Source organism: Alosa pseudoharengus, unplaced genomic scaffold (assembly GCF_046254945.1).
Source record: "Alosa pseudoharengus isolate Yale_2024_CS ecotype anadromous, Long Island Sound unplaced genomic scaffold, YU_APseudo_1.1 YU_APseudo_1.1_scf_5, whole genome shotgun sequence".
NCBI lineage: Eukaryota > Metazoa > Chordata > Actinopteri > Clupeiformes > Clupeidae > Alosa > Alosa pseudoharengus.
In genome coordinates, this window is record NW_027468837.1 from 26,377,339 (window position 1) to 26,393,912 (window position 16,574).

Below are 16,574 nucleotides of genomic sequence, written 5' to 3' on the forward strand. Positions count from 1 at the left end.
TAGATTATCTCTTGCTTTCACTATTTGGTTCTTCCCTTCTTAGTCGATTTGCCCAAAATACGAGTCTATACGTTTGATAAAACAAGGGGAAATACATTTGGCCCACCCGCTAAAACACTTATCTTTCATAAAAGAATGAAAGGTTATTGCCAACCTTTCCAATTGCTCTTTATGCTGGAGAAAAAATAGAAGAATGGTTACGCATTCGTATAAACTAGAACATGCTGTGAGCCAAGGATAGAGGTCAATGTCAATGCAAAGCGCCAAATTTCTTGGAGAAATTTGTCTGTTGGTGCTGCATGATATAATAACGTGCGCGTCCTAATGCTGGATAAAAGAACAGAACAGCTCTGCAGAAATCAGATGTTACTTGGGTAGCACTGTGTGAAAAGCCACTTTAATGTCAGAGGGTATATTGGCTCTTTGGCAATTTCTTAATCTTTGTGCATAACATTAGCTTACCCTCTCTCCCTAATGAGAGAAACGTGTCCGTACCTTTCACTCACTCTCTGATTAATGCCACGTGCTGCGGAGGATGTTCACGGTCAAGGACAAAATTGTCGCCTACACCTCAAGCATCGCCCACTGGGTCATGCTCGACACGGGCACCAATGAGCAGACATTGACAGAAGGAAATATGTATCTCATGTATCTCAACATTTAGATGCAGTTTAGGTATCGATAGCTTCTTCAGTAGAGAATGAGACGATATCTTTTTGGGTGGGGAGGGCATCGATTTCTGCTGCTATTTTGGGATTACGATCCGCAGAGTCTCGGCGCTTGGGTGTGAAGTATTAGTGGACTGTCGTGACACTTTAGCGACAGAGATCGTTTACTGCAATAATATGCGACACCCAATGTAATGTTTATTTCTCATAGGCTACATAGATACACATACACAAACACGCACCCAGCCACGTGGGCGCTTTCAGATACACTCAAACAAAATAAATTAAGTTGGCCTATTCTGTTGCTATTCGTTTAAGATATTAAAATTAGGCCTTCTCTTTTGGCGTTTTTGCAAGGCCGGATTTTAGTTAAAAGTAGGCTGCGCTGTTGCGCTCCATACATGGCCAGGAATGAGAGCTGGGCTGCGTGCTACAGCCTCTGCCATCTAATTGACATGAGTTATGAACGTCGAGCTTCACCACCTTTGATTGGCGTGATGATAGAAAAAAAAACTTAGCGAAAAGTCTATGTGTAATGGAAATATTCTTTAAAAGGACAATTCTGATTAGGAAAAATATATAAGTAAAATATATATAAAACGGACAGAACCTTCTATTTGGCGTGTCTAATTATATCTTTTTGTTTTTGTTATTTTTGTAATCTGTTAGTTTCGTCAAAAACCCGCAGATACGCATTTCATGCATGGGTAATTGTTATTTGTGTGTTGCTGCTTTTAATTTCAAAATTTAAATCTGTATTTGCTTTCTCACTTTATGTTGGTGCCGCATTGCATCCATGTCAGTCGCTCAGTAGGCTAGTGCGTTAGGCCAATAGTAGGCTAATAGAGATTGCGTTATCATACGAGAAGCTCTGTATAAGCTCGTCCAGATAGCCAACAGTATTTGTATAGAACTTGAATGAATTCTTCCTCCAGGTTTTTACCTCTGAAATGTATTGATGTTTAAACGTTTTGCTGCTCTTTCTATCATTTTCACCTCTCTCGGGTGATACGTTGTCTCAAAGCAAGCAAGTTTAGTTGTGTCTTTGCTATATTTGTATAATAAGCGACAAATGTGTATTATACTGATATTGCCGTCCTAAATTGATCAATGTGACATGAATGTTTTCATTTTGTCTGTGTTTTCTGTTCAATACCTCCTATTTTTTCCTCTGTCTATGATAATCTCCGTTTACAAAACGTTGTGTTCTACCAGTATGCATAATATGAATGTATTGATGTATGTGTACGTTTATGATATCTATTAAAATCTATAAACTTTTATATTACTATCATGATCATGATATGCACGGCTGTGTTTGTAATTGTTACTTGTTGTTACTTGAATATTAGTGATGATTTCATAGGGGCATAAGTCAATCAAATTAATCAAAAACAAAACACTGAATACAACCGTTTGATGAATGGCATAATTATGAACGGTACCCTTCCTAATATGACAAAAGAAAGAAAACTTTTATAATCATAATTAACTGATATTCCGGACTGGATGCTCCCCTTGCCTAATACAAATCCCCATCCGCTTCCTGGCTTGTTTCGAACAATCATTTTATAAGGCACTAGTAAGAAAAATGATAACAATAAATCCAGTTATATTTCCTTTTTACGCAAGCTGGCCAGAGCAAGCTATTCATTTACAAGACTGCTAAGAGGATGCAATAAAACAATATATTTGCAATGAAAATCTTTACCCGCTGCCCGAACCACATTTTAATCCCGTACCGCGTGGCATCTGTGGCAAAGGATGGAGCGCACTGCTTAGGGATGTAAAGCTTGTCTTACACAAACCTTTTAGTATTTCTGAGTATTTCGGAGACACAATCTCTTATAAATGGGGTTTCAAAAAGGAAACCTTTGATGATGTCACTCTACCCAGTTATTTGCACTGTGTTATGCGCTGAGGCTCACTCTTGGGCCAAAAACAATACCTCGCTCCAATGTGTCTCGAAATAAAATGGCTATCACAGCATGGCCGTGCCGCTTCACAGCAGGACGTGTCAGTCTCAAATCCAGTTAAGGCTCAAGCCCTCCCTTTTTATCCTTGATTACAGTATCACAGAAATTCTCGCTGACATTGGCCATTATTAAAACAGGAATCTTGGTACTCATTGTCTCCAAGGCTCCTTCAGGGGCACGATCAGGTAGTGACAGAGATGCAACTCCTTAATACCACAATCAGAATAATGACGCACAGAGTGTCATTTCTTGTCTGGGTTCAAAGCAGGATAAGCCACAATTGTATGGGAAATATTTTAACATGTCTCGTGGTAGCTTTACGGCGCAGACTCAAATAATTTCCCAGTCCCCGTTCTCTTTGACTGGTGTTAAAATACAGGAGAGACGAGACTAAAGATCTGCCTTAGCTATTAAGAATTTACGTGGAATATTTTTGCTGCTGTTCAAATCCAGCTAAAATCGTTCCACCAACCTAATTTGGTCTTTCATCTATGCTAACTTCAGCAAGGCCAAATATGTTATATTTAGAACATGGCATAGCTGTGATGCATAATAGGCCTTTGTACATGAATGCACAAGAGTGGTTTTGCAAGTAAGTTTATATGAACCAATGATCCAACTAGGAGTTGCGTTAGGCTATTTGCCTCATTTTCAGAACCAGACATTGTTCCACTAAAGCACTAACTGAGATGTAGAACAGTGCAGCAAAATGTTGAGTCTGTCTACATGAATAGACATAGAGTTCTTTGCCGGATAGGACCTGGCTGGCTCTTTTTCTGCAGACACGTCATTACTTCCCTTTGTCAACAAACGTAGGCATTCGCCAAGGCCGCTGTCCCAACAGAATGCGGGTTTGCATCCTCAAGGTCAAATGCAGAACTTACAACGTGACAAAGGGCTTTTATAGTGACGAATATGGGGGGCTTTGGGTGCGCCATGGATTGTAAAGCATTGTGTTTTAAGTTGTGGCGTCTGCATCCTCTTTGCTCAGTTTGACTAACCCACTTGCATTGATTACCAAATCCCCCGAAAAATGTTTGCATTTTACAGCGACAAATCATATTTCTGTGGTATTTCAGTAAAGAGAATAGATTCAAAAAGTAGAGACGTGGGCAGATAAAGGGTTTGCCATTACTCCTGAAATGGCGGAATCTGGGCCCATCTGGGACTGGGTGTGTATCCACGTACATTTTAGCATGCAATTGACAGGGACTGGATAGTAAATGGAATACAATTTGAAGTGGTTGGCTTTTATCACGGTTTAACCAACTAACTCGGTTTTGACTTTGAGACGGACCAGGGTCTTTTTTATGGCGGCCTGTCTACCAGGCGCAAAGGTCAGTGATCTGCGGCGTTGACGCAGACCTTGAATGTGAAGCTGCAGTCTCCCCATGCCATGGGGGGAGACCCGACCTGGCGGAATTGGGAGGGACAAGTAGAGGACCATCACTTTGTTTTGCTGTGGACTAAGTAGCCTTGAACTATAGGCTGTCATGCGGTGACATTTAAAGTAGCAGTTACACAAGTGATTTTGATAAACAAAAAAAACACACAAAAAAAAGTTTTTGTCGCGGCTTTGTTGTTTCTACCATCTCTTCTTTAATGAGATGAAACTGATCGGCTCATCTATACTGTATGCTTTTTGTCAAGATCGAGTACTCGCATCACACTCAAATTGCATGCGAGTGGGAGCAAGGATCAAGTCAGCTAGCGTGTGGGCATTGTGTCTTTTCTAGTCATTTCTTATCCTGCACCTTGCAGAGCGCTTGGTTTGCAGAGGTCCTGTCATTACATCTATTTTTGCAAGCACTGACGCCTGGTATTTGGGCTCTCTGTGGATGGGTAAACACACGTAGATGCTCAGTCACAAGAGCATACAGGCATATGCTTTGTCACACACACACATACATACACACATAGACACACACACACACACACACACACACAGACACACCCACACACACACACACACACACACACACACACACACACACACAGTACAAAGAGACAGAGAGGAATAGTCCCAGTCTGATGTCCTTCATTCTACTTTGCAATATGGAATTGCTAACATGTTCATCATTAAGCACGTTTCCGTATGACCATAGACGGATATTTTCATAATATGTTTGTGAAATTTAGGCATTGCAGTTCTTATTATTGAGGTTAAGATTTAGTAGTGAATCAGGTTTGCTTTTTTTATATATATCGAAACATGCCTCGGTTTGTAGTTTAAGTAAACGGTGTCGCATGCGTGTTCTTGTATAAGGATGGATATATAGATACTTAAGTTGTTTTCCAATTCACAGAAATGCATAGTCGCATGATGCTTTTCAGAAGGTTACTCACAAGAAACGTCTTTCATATATTGACGCTATTTCAATTCGCGGATAGTTTGTTGTATTGCATTGACACAAATGTAAAATATGTATCTCTTTATGCAGTGGAACGACAGAAAGTAGGCCTATATTCTTGTGGCTAGTTAAAATAGTAAATTGTTTAGCACATTTTAAAGAACTGGAAAGGCACCTCCATCTTTCTTTATTACGATATTTATCTCAGAAAATGTATTTGCTGTTGTATTAAACTAAATTCACTATTTTACTCCTTCAAAGTTCATACAAAAATTAATACATAAAGCAAAATGAATCAAATTAAATTCAAAACGTGTATAATTTTAAACTTAGAAGTATATATTTAAATATGTAATAATTCTTAATTACATCTATTATTTTTAATGTTGCATTTTATTATTATATTTAATTTTGAGGACTATGTCTGTCTGTCTGTCTGTCTGTCACGCACACACACAGACATATGCACACACAAACATTTGCACACACGCATACGTGCACTGTGTGTGTGTGCGCGTGCCTGCCTGTGTGAACCAAGTGTTTCGGTTGCTCAGGCGAGTGTGTGTTTTTGTGCCGCTATCCATATTTATGTTAACATATGGAATTCGTAAGCTTGTACATTTGTATGTGTGCCAATTAATCCACTATTGTGGATGTGTCGTGGGCCTAATTCAATGAAACGCCTATGATGGAACGTGCCTGCTTGATAACCCCAGTGAAACGCTCTTGAAGGCTGTTCTGTTGGTGATGTTTTTGTTAGTGATTTTGGCTTAACGGTAGATTGGCCGCTGTGTGAAATCCTACCTGTAAGCACGAGCAATTTAACATATCTCCTGTGTATGTTTGAAATTGTGGACTCCCTTTGTATTTGTAACCCCTCTGTCTATTTAGCCTATCCATGGTTTTGTTCGACTTCTAGAGCTGTAAGCTCAGAGTGTGTATTTATCTAATGACTATAGTGCACTTGTAATCCCTCTTCATACATGCATGCAATGCAATATGTATAGATGATTGTTTTCACTATTTGCATGTAACCTTTCAATCTGTTCGGGTATTGGAACACGCGCTAACGGGCCTTTGTGTGTGCGTAAAGTCAGAGCAACAAAGTCCTCTCAAATTCATTGAAGTGATCCGTTTGTGTTTGCCATTATTATTGGACTGTCAAACACACAGTTGTGTCTGTATTAAACAGTTTAACTGAACGTAAACAGGTCTATATTATTTTCATTGGCGGACTGGGCGTGAAGGTCTCCACGGGAACCCAGAGCTGGTTTTAATGCGTATTTACAGACTGCTGTTCATTGGCCTCTGTCGATCAATGCGTGAAATTTCCAACGCGGAAATTTCTTTTTAAAAAGATCCAATTCTGTGTAATAGCTGAAATGGATGAGACGAAGACACTGGGATCAATATCATATAAACGTATGCATTTGGTTCTAATTTTTGTTTATTGTACATAATAAGAATTAGAAATGTTTCTCTTTTTTTGTTCAGTTTTTGTTTGTCTGTATTGTCTCCGACACAAAAGGTTTAATTTCATTACCTTTCCTTGAAAGTTAATAACGTCACAGGTTCTGTAGTAAAGCCAATAAAAATTTAAATGTGTACAAAATAATAGGAATGTGTTCAGATCTTGAATGTTGATGCCTCATCCATAAATCCGATGGTTTGTGTAAAAGCCTTTCCCGCTGTGGAATTTGTTCATGCGCCAAACCCTTGGTCTTAACCTTGCCCTTGACTTCAAAATAAGTAGGCCTAGTTTAATTTCTGTATTTTTCATAGTAAAGTGCATGAATGAATGAATGAATGAATGAATGAATGAATGAATGCATGCATGAATGAATGGAGTGGCAAAACTTCACCTTCTTTTGTGTTTGTTTAATTCTATATTATATAAATATCACACTAACACACACACACACACATACCCTACAAACACACACATGCTTTTTGTAGTTGCACGCACGTAAAGACAGTTAGACCTATCGTATGTTTTGCAGGCTTATGCTGGGCAGGAATTGGGGTTTTGTACCGTCCACTGGTAAAGCCGACGTTTTATGACATTGCACAGTGCAGACAACGTCAGAAAATCAGTGTTTTGGCCTACATACGTTAAAGTTAAGTGTGCTGTGAACATCTTAGCAATTGAATATCTCGTTTAATTTTGGTGTCCGTGCAAAAAGGCTAGACCAGTCCACTGGTGAGAATTGATGTGACCCGCACTTTGTAGCCCATTGTTCACTTGCAACTTAATAACAGTGCTTCGCCTAGTGCCCATCATCTGTCCTTCTGCGCGCTAATTGACTGATCGCGTGCAGGCAGCGGAAACAACTAGGATAACTTAACAATAATATGGAGCAAGTAGCTAGCACGCACATTGATTACTTTTGCCCTTCTGTCTGGGATGCTGATCTTGATGTGGCGTTCCCAGGCCTACGTGGATGCCTTCTTCATCTGTCCCCAGCGGAGTGTGAGCGAAATCTACCCCGTGTTTCCTGCTGTCTATGTGGGCGGGAACCCATACAAATTGAAGGTCAAGTTAGTAAGCGCCTTATATGGGGTTCAGGAGTCCACCAACAATGTTTTGGAAAAGGGCAAAGACGACCAGGGCCTGAGGAGTTTGTTGGATGAAAAAAAAAGTTTTTTATTCTCCCTGTCAGTCGTATTTTATCCTTAAATTGTGGTAGGTATAAAGTAAGACTTAGCACTCGGCTAGATGGAAAGGGACAAGAAAGTTAAAAGGAACGGAGCCGCATTTTCGGGCGATGAAAATTGGTTTACAATAAGACTAGAAGATGTAATATATCCAAGTGATCGGGATGCCGACTTCAAAAACAGCAGTCTCCTCTAGTTCTTAAGGTATCAGTGTCTAGAGTCGGAGAGGAAATTAAACGTCATAAAGAGAGGGACTCAATTAGGGCCCGAGGTTTAGCGCTACCGAATCCTGTAGGAAACAAAGACGGATTTTCGGTAAGAAAACACAGGTACTATTTCCTCTATCGTAAATCTATTTTATATTTGAGATACCTCTGGAGGAAAAACACACCTTTACGTTATTTTAAAATGTGCCTTATATAACCCAATGCCAAATGTGTTCTCAAGTCACAAAGAGTTCATTGTGTCCTAAGCTAAAGGGTAGCTATGGGAAGGGTCGTCTACTACTATGTTTAGTAACCTAGCGCGTCAGTTTGCAGCTTGTCATTCATTAACAAGACGGATAATCTCTCTCCCAATTTACAAAATTTTGGCTGAATTGTATATAGCGTCTGAAACTCTATTTTTCTTTATGATGTAGCCTAGCACATAGTTATTGTTTGGTGAGCTGAATTAGTTCAATTTATTCCATATTTATTTGATCAACGTTATAACCTAGCATACATTGCAATGTATGGCACCATAATCATTTGTCAGCAAAAATAAGAAAATAGCTTATGTGCATTACATATAAAATAGTTAGTGTCGAAAAGTCAATGTCAAAATAGGATGTGTATAGCCTAATCCTCGTTTAAAATAGCATGTGTATAGCCTAATCCTCGTTCCAGTGATTTAATGCGAAGGTAATGCGTCATCCAGACTAATATTTCTCAACCGGGAAAAACGATTGGTTGACTATCCAAAAAACGCAAAGGCAAACCAAATATGAGTAGATATGCAGTTGTTGCTTTTAGTATGCTACTGGGAAACCAGTTGGAAATGGTAGCTCCATTGGTAGCCTAGTGGTAGCTGCATCAAAAACAAGTTAAAGTTGAAAATGTGCATCATAAGAACGGGTGTACCTGTACGGGAGGTTGTTTCCTAATGCTTGTTGATTTCGTGTTTTATGTGTTTATCCTTTATTTGTAAAAATGATTTTTAAAATGCGCCTGTTTGTAGTTAATATAGAGTGAATAAAGAATCGCAGTACTATTGCCTATATCTTTTTTGTTTTATTCAGTAGTGTGTGACCGCATAGCACTTGTCATTGGGCTACCTAGCCTATTATTAAATCCAATTAAGCAGTAATTATTTTTAGAAAATGCAGCACCTTTAAACGCCTTGCAAAACATGAGTAGTCTTTAATTTTATTCATCCTTGTATTAATTCATTCGTTATTTTGGTCATCCTTGTAACTGCACACAACCTCCTTCCTCCATCTCCGATCCGTGTTCATACAAGACGCGAAGGACATTGACTCTAACGGATGGGCCTCCATGAACTTGTGGATACTCTGTGTGCATGTGGTCTATGGCTGCACACGTATAAACGATCGGATTGCACAGCAGGATCGCCCACAGAAATACTCATAGGCAAGAAACCGCTATGTGTACACTCCACCTACAAAGACTCAAACCACTTAGAATTATTGGATGTGTGTCAGCATTAAGAGAAAAAAAAGGCATTTTTAGTGTTCCCTCATTTTACAAGACGTAGGATGACTCCTGTATTTATAAATCTGTGTGTCGGTTCTTTTGATGTGTTTTACACTATATAAATGTTAAACAAATGCTTATCATTAAGGTGGATTATTGTCAACACCGATTCACTGCAGTGGTCAGACCACACCTTAGCTTGTGGCTATTAAATGTTTCTTTCAGCACCAGACGTCGTTTTGCCTTGTGCTATTATGACCAACCAATGTAGCCCAGTGAATTGTCCCTATGATCTAAAGTGTAGGTGACTTTTCTTTTAGGTGTGCAATACTAACAAGCAGAATTTAAACTAAACCATCTAGTTTGCTATTGCTAATATGCGTTGCATTTTACACCCATACACATTAGTCGGGACATTTGTATTCACAATTTATTCTTAATTGTTCAATTTATTCTTAATTGTTAAATAGTGCATTCAGTGTATGGCACAGTTGCTGACAATTAGACACATCAAATGGCAGATATAATATTACGTTCATCGCCTAATTCAAATGACATGTATGTTATTTAGCTGCTCTGCGGTTTGCTAGGCCCATCTCTTCTTTTATGAATACTACTCTGTTTGGCCCATTGCATTTAGGTATAGGCTATTTAATAGTTCGCATGCAGAGGACACAGTGGGCTTCAAGTGGTGTTTGCATGCATGGGGGCTTTGTGTTTAAAATCTGAGTCCTGCTTACAGGCATTGCTGCTCGGTAGGTTGCCCAGGACCTCAGTGTTATCGAGGGGCTTTTTTCTGACGCTTGAAACTGTTCACAGCTCAGACAAGCGAGTTTAATAGCCTGGCTTACATCCAATTAAAATGATCTGAGCCATGAGGGGACGATAATGTTATTCCACACGCTTGCCACGTTCAGCGCTTGTTTCTAGGCCGATTTATGTGCAAAGGGCTGCAATGGACGCCTACACTTGACCATTGCCTTGAGAGAGAATCGGCTGCGTTCACCCCTTTTTGATCTCTTACAGGGATTTCATTTTTGTGGGGTTTAAGAAGCAGTCTGTAATTCTCACAGTTTTTACTGGTATAGTAAAGAGTGTCGAGGCGTTGCTTAGATTCCGCAGACAGACACATGTCGTAAAGTCTGCTCCCCAACAGTGTTGTTTTCAAACAGAGAATGGGAAATATTTACAACAGCGCTTGCGTTCTTACAACCGCCGGGACCCGAGCCTATACTGAAGCTGCACAGCTACATCTTACCTGTGCTAACCTCAAATTTATCTGTGCTGTTTTTTTCTTATTCACCAGCAAGGAGAAATACAGCATGCAGTGATTGACAACTCTAGAAAATGCAACACTCAGCAATTTGGTTGACAAAAAATGACTTTATTTGAGGAAGGTCTAAGATCCACTTTTCATCCCCTGGGTCCTATTGCTAGTAGGCTTCGATGATGGGGAAATGTTTAGGCATTTCACAATGATATGCGTCCATCGTGAACACACGCACACAACTCGCATGATGGCTGGTTTGGAGAGGCGTCATCTTCTGATAAAATCAAAACATTTAGCATGATTAAATGAAAATGACTACCCGGAGCCACTGCTGCAATTGCAAACGCTTGAGTGATAGAAAGAGGGTCGCTTAATGGTCATATACGGTAGACTGTCCCAGGAAGAAGATATAATTTTTCATGTCAGGCTATTTGTTTATTAGTTCTACTGCTCCCCATATACAATTTATGCACTCTCATCCAATCTAATACTTTTTGCAAATATGACAAGAGGAAGACGCATATTGCTGATATAAACCGTATTTGTACCACACACTCAAATTATAGTGTTGTGTTACTTTCTTTACTCACATTAAGATACATTTATTCAATACTTAAAGATACTTTGTGCGCAATTTGGGTGGGTATCTTGGATAGGTGATAAATACAGAAGCGCCTAATATCCAACATCGATTCAATAGTCGTGAATGAAGCAAACATTATTAGTCCAGAATTGTCAAATGTAGGATATTTTCTGTCTCATGCTCTCTCTCTCTAAACGTGTGACTACTTGTGTCGCGCTGTTGCTATTCGACGTTTTATGGCAGGCGAGTCGCTTGGAGGATTTTAGTGGTCAAATTCAAGTGCTGTCTGGACAGCTGTCTGCTTTCTTTGTACTTGATTGAAGGCGTCTTACACTTCAACCTTTTATCTGTGGAAAAGGAGGCTTTTGAACCAACTGTCCGACGTTAATACCTCGACCACATACCTTCCTATGAAACGGATACTGACCTCAGTCTGTTAGGCCTTTCTGTTTTACGCGGAAATACGTGCGCAGTTCTTGGTCAGCAAGATTTAAAAGATTCAAAACATATCGTGGATTATGTGAAAAACATATCGCGCATTCATGCCATGGCTATCACCAAAGCAGGATGTTGATTGGTGGTGATGTTAATTTTTAACCTTTTGTTTTATTTGGTAGCCAGTGTAGCCTATGTGTTGCACAATATTTAGATCAATAATTACATTTACTGGAAAATATTCTGACGATTGCGAACAAGGACACCCCTGTGACACGGCCTGTGAATTACCAAGGAGTAGCCTATATTTTGTAATTTAGGCGAATTAAACCAACGGTTCTCTCAAAGAAAAAAATTGAAGAAGAGCTGTGGCATTTGCTATTTTATGTATGCATGGCCTATGCCAGGGAATACCCATACACGTGTATGGGACATGTTATGGCAAAGGCATTTTATTGGCGGTTTTTTATCTCGAATGTAAATCAGACAATAAATTCATAAGAATGAAGCGATTACAGTCACAACATTTAAGTGGACATCTTATATTTGTATATTCAAATGCTATTGAGTATGCTAGTCTCACACAATTTGTCAATCAAACACAAATCCTATTCTGTTTAGTCTAAAAAAAATCTCCATCTGTAGGGCTAACGCGATGACGAACGGGGTTAATGTCTAAAAAAACTTTTTGCATAGGCAAGCGACTGTGATTATACATTCAAATACATATAGTCCCTCTGTCCTCATCCGTCCCCCCCCCCCCCCCTCTATCTCTCTCTCACACACACACACACACGTGAGCGCGCGAACACACACACACACACAAACGCACACACACACACACACACACACTCTCTCAGATTATAAGAGTTTCTTTGCTGTTGCCCATATACATTTTGCAGGGTCCAAAACTGGCTTTGGGTCTGGTTGTTTTCATCGTACTTACAGACATAAAAAGTGTCCGTTTAAGCGATGCGGCTGCCTCACATTACCATTAAAACTCTTGGCTAGATTATTAGCCATATTGTTGTGTTTACTGCCAAATCCGAGCAATTGTAATTACACTCTTCTTATGTGGGGTAAATAAATTCTGATAATTCATCAAGTGTTTTAATACAGATGATGGAAATGCTCACACAGGCATCCGACTCTGGAAACTGAAAAAAGATATGAATTCATGGGAGAGAAATCATTGACCTGATCTTTATTGCCCTATATAAAGTACGTAATTATGTTTTGTTAAATGGGTCGTTAGATATGTTTAATTGATCATTTTGATACCTCCGTACTGTCCATTCGAAAAAATAAAGTATGCTATATATGCCTTCATTATTTTACTGAAAGTCGCTCATACTGTGCTGTTGTTGTCAACCTTCGTCATTTTTGTATGAATAAGAGTAAAACTACGAGTTAAGAACGACAAAGAGAATATGAAGAGTATAAATAGCATCGCAAGTGAGGGTGTAACACACTAGCCTATACTTTGGTGTGGTGCGCATGTGCCATAACATATTCATAATTTGATTGAAGTGTTTATGTGTGTATAGCAGAGACAACGATGCAATGTCTGTCACCAAATTTCATAATGTCCATGCGATCTTTGAAAACCAATCGTTTCAACCTCCTATATCTTACCTAAGTGAACCACTCCTACGCATGTAAGTGTTCCAAATTGATATATGACAATATCTACTTTCGATCACGTGTCTAAGGGTGACTTAGACGGATAGCGCGTCATCTCGCCTTCCCAAATTTTCCCCTTCTGCAGTTCGAATCCAAAACATCTATCTATAGAGCGAGTGAACGGGGAGAACGATGTTTAACTCGGTCAATCTGGGCAACTTCTGCTCCCAGACGCGAAAAGACAGGACTTCCGAGTTCGGGGAGCGAGCGGGCTGCGCCTCCAACCTCTACCTCCCCAGCTGCACCTACTACGTGCCTGAATTTTCCGCCGTCTCCTCGTTTCTGCCACAGGCCCCGTCGCGGCAGATTACCTACCCTTATTCCACGAACCTCTCACAAGTGCAACCGGTTCGGGACGTATCGTACGGTTTGGATCCCTCGGGTAAATGGCACCATAGAGGAAACTATGCATCCTGCTACTCAGGGGAGGACCTGGTGCACAGAGACTGCCTTCCGCCATCATCCACCATGACAGAAATGCTGATGAAGAACGAGAGCGTATACAACCACCACCACCACCATCACCACCCGACCTCCAACCACCCGTCAACAGGCTTCTACTCCGGCGTGGGGAAGAACAATGTACTGCCCCAAGGTTTTGACCGCTTTTTCGACAGCGCCCACTGCGGAACGGAAAACAGCTCCATGGAGAACTGCTCGCAGAAGGGGAACGTAGGCAAGCCGGACTCGGCGTCTCAAGCGCCCAACACCTCGCATGGCGCAGCGGACCCGGAAAAAGATCCAGAGGATGAAGAAGAAAACACAAACTCGGGTTCATGCGCCTCTTCCTCGGGCACGAAAGACGACAGCAGCGCTAGCAAAAGCAGCCACTCCAGTAGGTACCCGAAGCTGTAAATGGGGGAGAAAAAAGGTTAAGGGACTAGCCCGGTGTTTTGTCGGTCAGATTTTATGTGGAGTTTTATAAGCATTCAAAGGATTTTATTATAACCTACAAAGCTCTTTCTTCCAACACGAAGAATTTTTACGATGGGAAAGCGCTTTGGAAAAACGATATGTTACACACAGGCACTGCTATCTTCAAGTCTGTGAAATTTTAAGAGCACGCTATTGTGACAAATGCTAACTTTGATCATGAACTTGCGCTGGGCATTTTAAGGGTTGTTTTGCGGGGCCGTCGAGGGTAAAAAGCAATTGGGCAGAACACTGCTTTTGGCGAATGGCGAATTTTAGCAGCCTGCATGCAAAGTAGCCTACTGTCAAACTCTCAAATATAACAGTGGTTGAGTTCATGGAACTTAGGGTAGAATGTAAAATAACTACTGATTGCCCTGTTGGTTAATGAATAGCATGTATACTGACACCAATCTTGTTCCTCTGAGAAAATATAATGTGCGCAAATAATGCTCTCCTTGGCCACCTAATTGTAGTATTACAACTGTTGCAGCCTATAGTGATAAATGTTAAGGTAAGGTAACTTTATTTTTACCCAAGGGTTGATTTGGTTGCTACTTTAATGGATATTGCTACTCAATATTAAAACCCTCCTGTCAAAACTGAACAACATGGTTAACGGATCCCCTGAAATAGCTCAATATTTGTGCGTGATTTGTTATTCATATTTGAAAGTGTTCCCTAAAACATTAGTCAGTGTTTCATTCTTTTGTAGAGAAAATTGATTACACAGGCCACACTCTGCAGAAGGGCGCTATTTGTTCCCATTCATTAGCCTGTGTGTGTGTGTGTGTGTGTGTGTGTTAGTGACCCATGCTACCCATGAAATGCCTTCGTTACCCATTTGCTGCTGTGTCCCGAAAATGCAAAGAAATACCTGTAATGACCAGTTTGCTCGATGTTTGTGCCACTGAACTGCAATGGCAGAAATTCAGATTACAAGACTAGAAAACAATGTTTTTGATATATTCTGTATAATTAGCATCTGAAGCCACGGGTTATTTGATAACATGAAAAGTCGTACAAATGAACTTAATCCATGGTGCACTATGACTTGGGCCTAGGCTTGACAGGACTTATTACTATTTCATGTTCCATGATTGTTACAGTCATTGAATAGACTTTGAAATGGGCTGTAGAATACTTCTGTGAGGCAGTGGTGTGAATCATCTGGTATGGTTAGAATGTGTGTAACAGTGTTCTTTTTCCATTCATCCCCTAGTAATTTGGTAGCCTACTTGGCGTAGTCGTTATTTAGATATCGTTTAGCCTTGAACATGTCGCGTATGGTGCGTTTGTGTCACATCACATCAGAGATGTTGTTGACCTTGCCTTCTCTGTTTTCTCTTTCTCCCATATCTCCGTTTCTTTTTGCTCTGGTTTATTGTCTCAAGGTACCCCTCGGACGAGGAAGAAGAGATGTCCATACAGCAAGTTTCAGATCCGCGAACTTGAGCGAGAGTTCTTCTTTAATGTGTATATCAACAAGGAGAAACGACTGCAGCTTTCCAGAATGCTTAATCTGACCGACCGGCAAGTCAAAATCTGGTTCCAGAACCGCAGGATGAAAGAGAAGAAATTGAGCCGAGATCGCTTGCAGTACTTTTCCGGCAACCCCTTATTGTGAACCGTTATGTCGAATTAGCTATGGAGAATCGTATTCATCATCATTGATTGTTCAGATGAATTCGTCCTTGGATAAAGCTAGCGCCGACTTCAGCTAAAAAGCCATGTATGGTTGAATGAGGGGACTGGAGGTGGTAAACAAGCCAATCGATTTAAGTTGTATTTGTCGGCATGTCTTTTGCTACAAACTTCAGGATCCTATTGGTCTTGCCTCTTGTATTGAAAGATCTTTAGACATACGATAGTAGGAAGACTGGTTGGTTGCGCGCAGGCATTTTTCAGTGGGAGAATTTGTGTATAAACCTAGGCCTCTGTTATAGTTGGCATAACGGGTGAAAAGATCGTTTAAGACGTGTCCAACTATGTGAACAGTTTCTTGTTATTTACCGTATTGTATGTCTCAATTTTCTCTTCAAAATGTAAAATAAGACCATTGTCTTCTACGAGCACACAGCCCTTTTCGTGTTTTTGTGGATAATTTCTACAAAAATGAGGTGTGTTAGAGAGCCACAGATTCAGCAGTGGCTCTTGTCAAATTCCTCGCAGGACTGTGATGACATACTTTACGCTGTAATGGTAAAGAGACTATGCAATTGTGTAGTTTTGATTGTAAATATGTATTTTAATTTCATAATTACTTTTTATCTCGTTGCCGAATTGCTATTTCTGCAAGAACTGAACATTTGTTTGGAAGAATGTAGGGCTTATTGTTCGGCGCCAT

The 16,574-nt window shown here is 40.2% G+C and overlaps 1 protein-coding gene across 1 annotated transcript; it reads left to right on the forward strand.

The window, feature by feature from the left end:
• The first annotated feature begins 13,447 nt into the window (after nt 1-13,447).
• Nucleotides 13,448-15,854, forward strand: hoxc11b (homeobox C11b). The gene is made up of 2 exons (XM_076268032.1): nt 13,448-14,138; nt 15,622-15,854. Exons 1-2 carry the CDS (start codon nt 13,448-13,450, stop codon nt 15,852-15,854), a joined length of 924 nt encoding a protein of 307 aa, XP_076124147.1.
• The last annotated feature ends 720 nt before the right edge of the window (nt 15,855-16,574 follow it).

What these genes read in the sequence shown, in the direction of transcription:
- hoxc11b (XM_076268032.1), top strand. Translation starts at nt 13,448, where the DNA reads ATGTTTAACTCGGTCAATCTGGGCAACTTCTGCTCCCAGACGCGAAAA. An exon ending in CGACAGCAGCGCTAGCAAAA is followed by an intron (nt 14,139 to 15,621) that starts GCAGCCACTCCA and finishes TATTGTCTCAAG; the next exon opens with GTACCCCTCGGACGAGGAAG.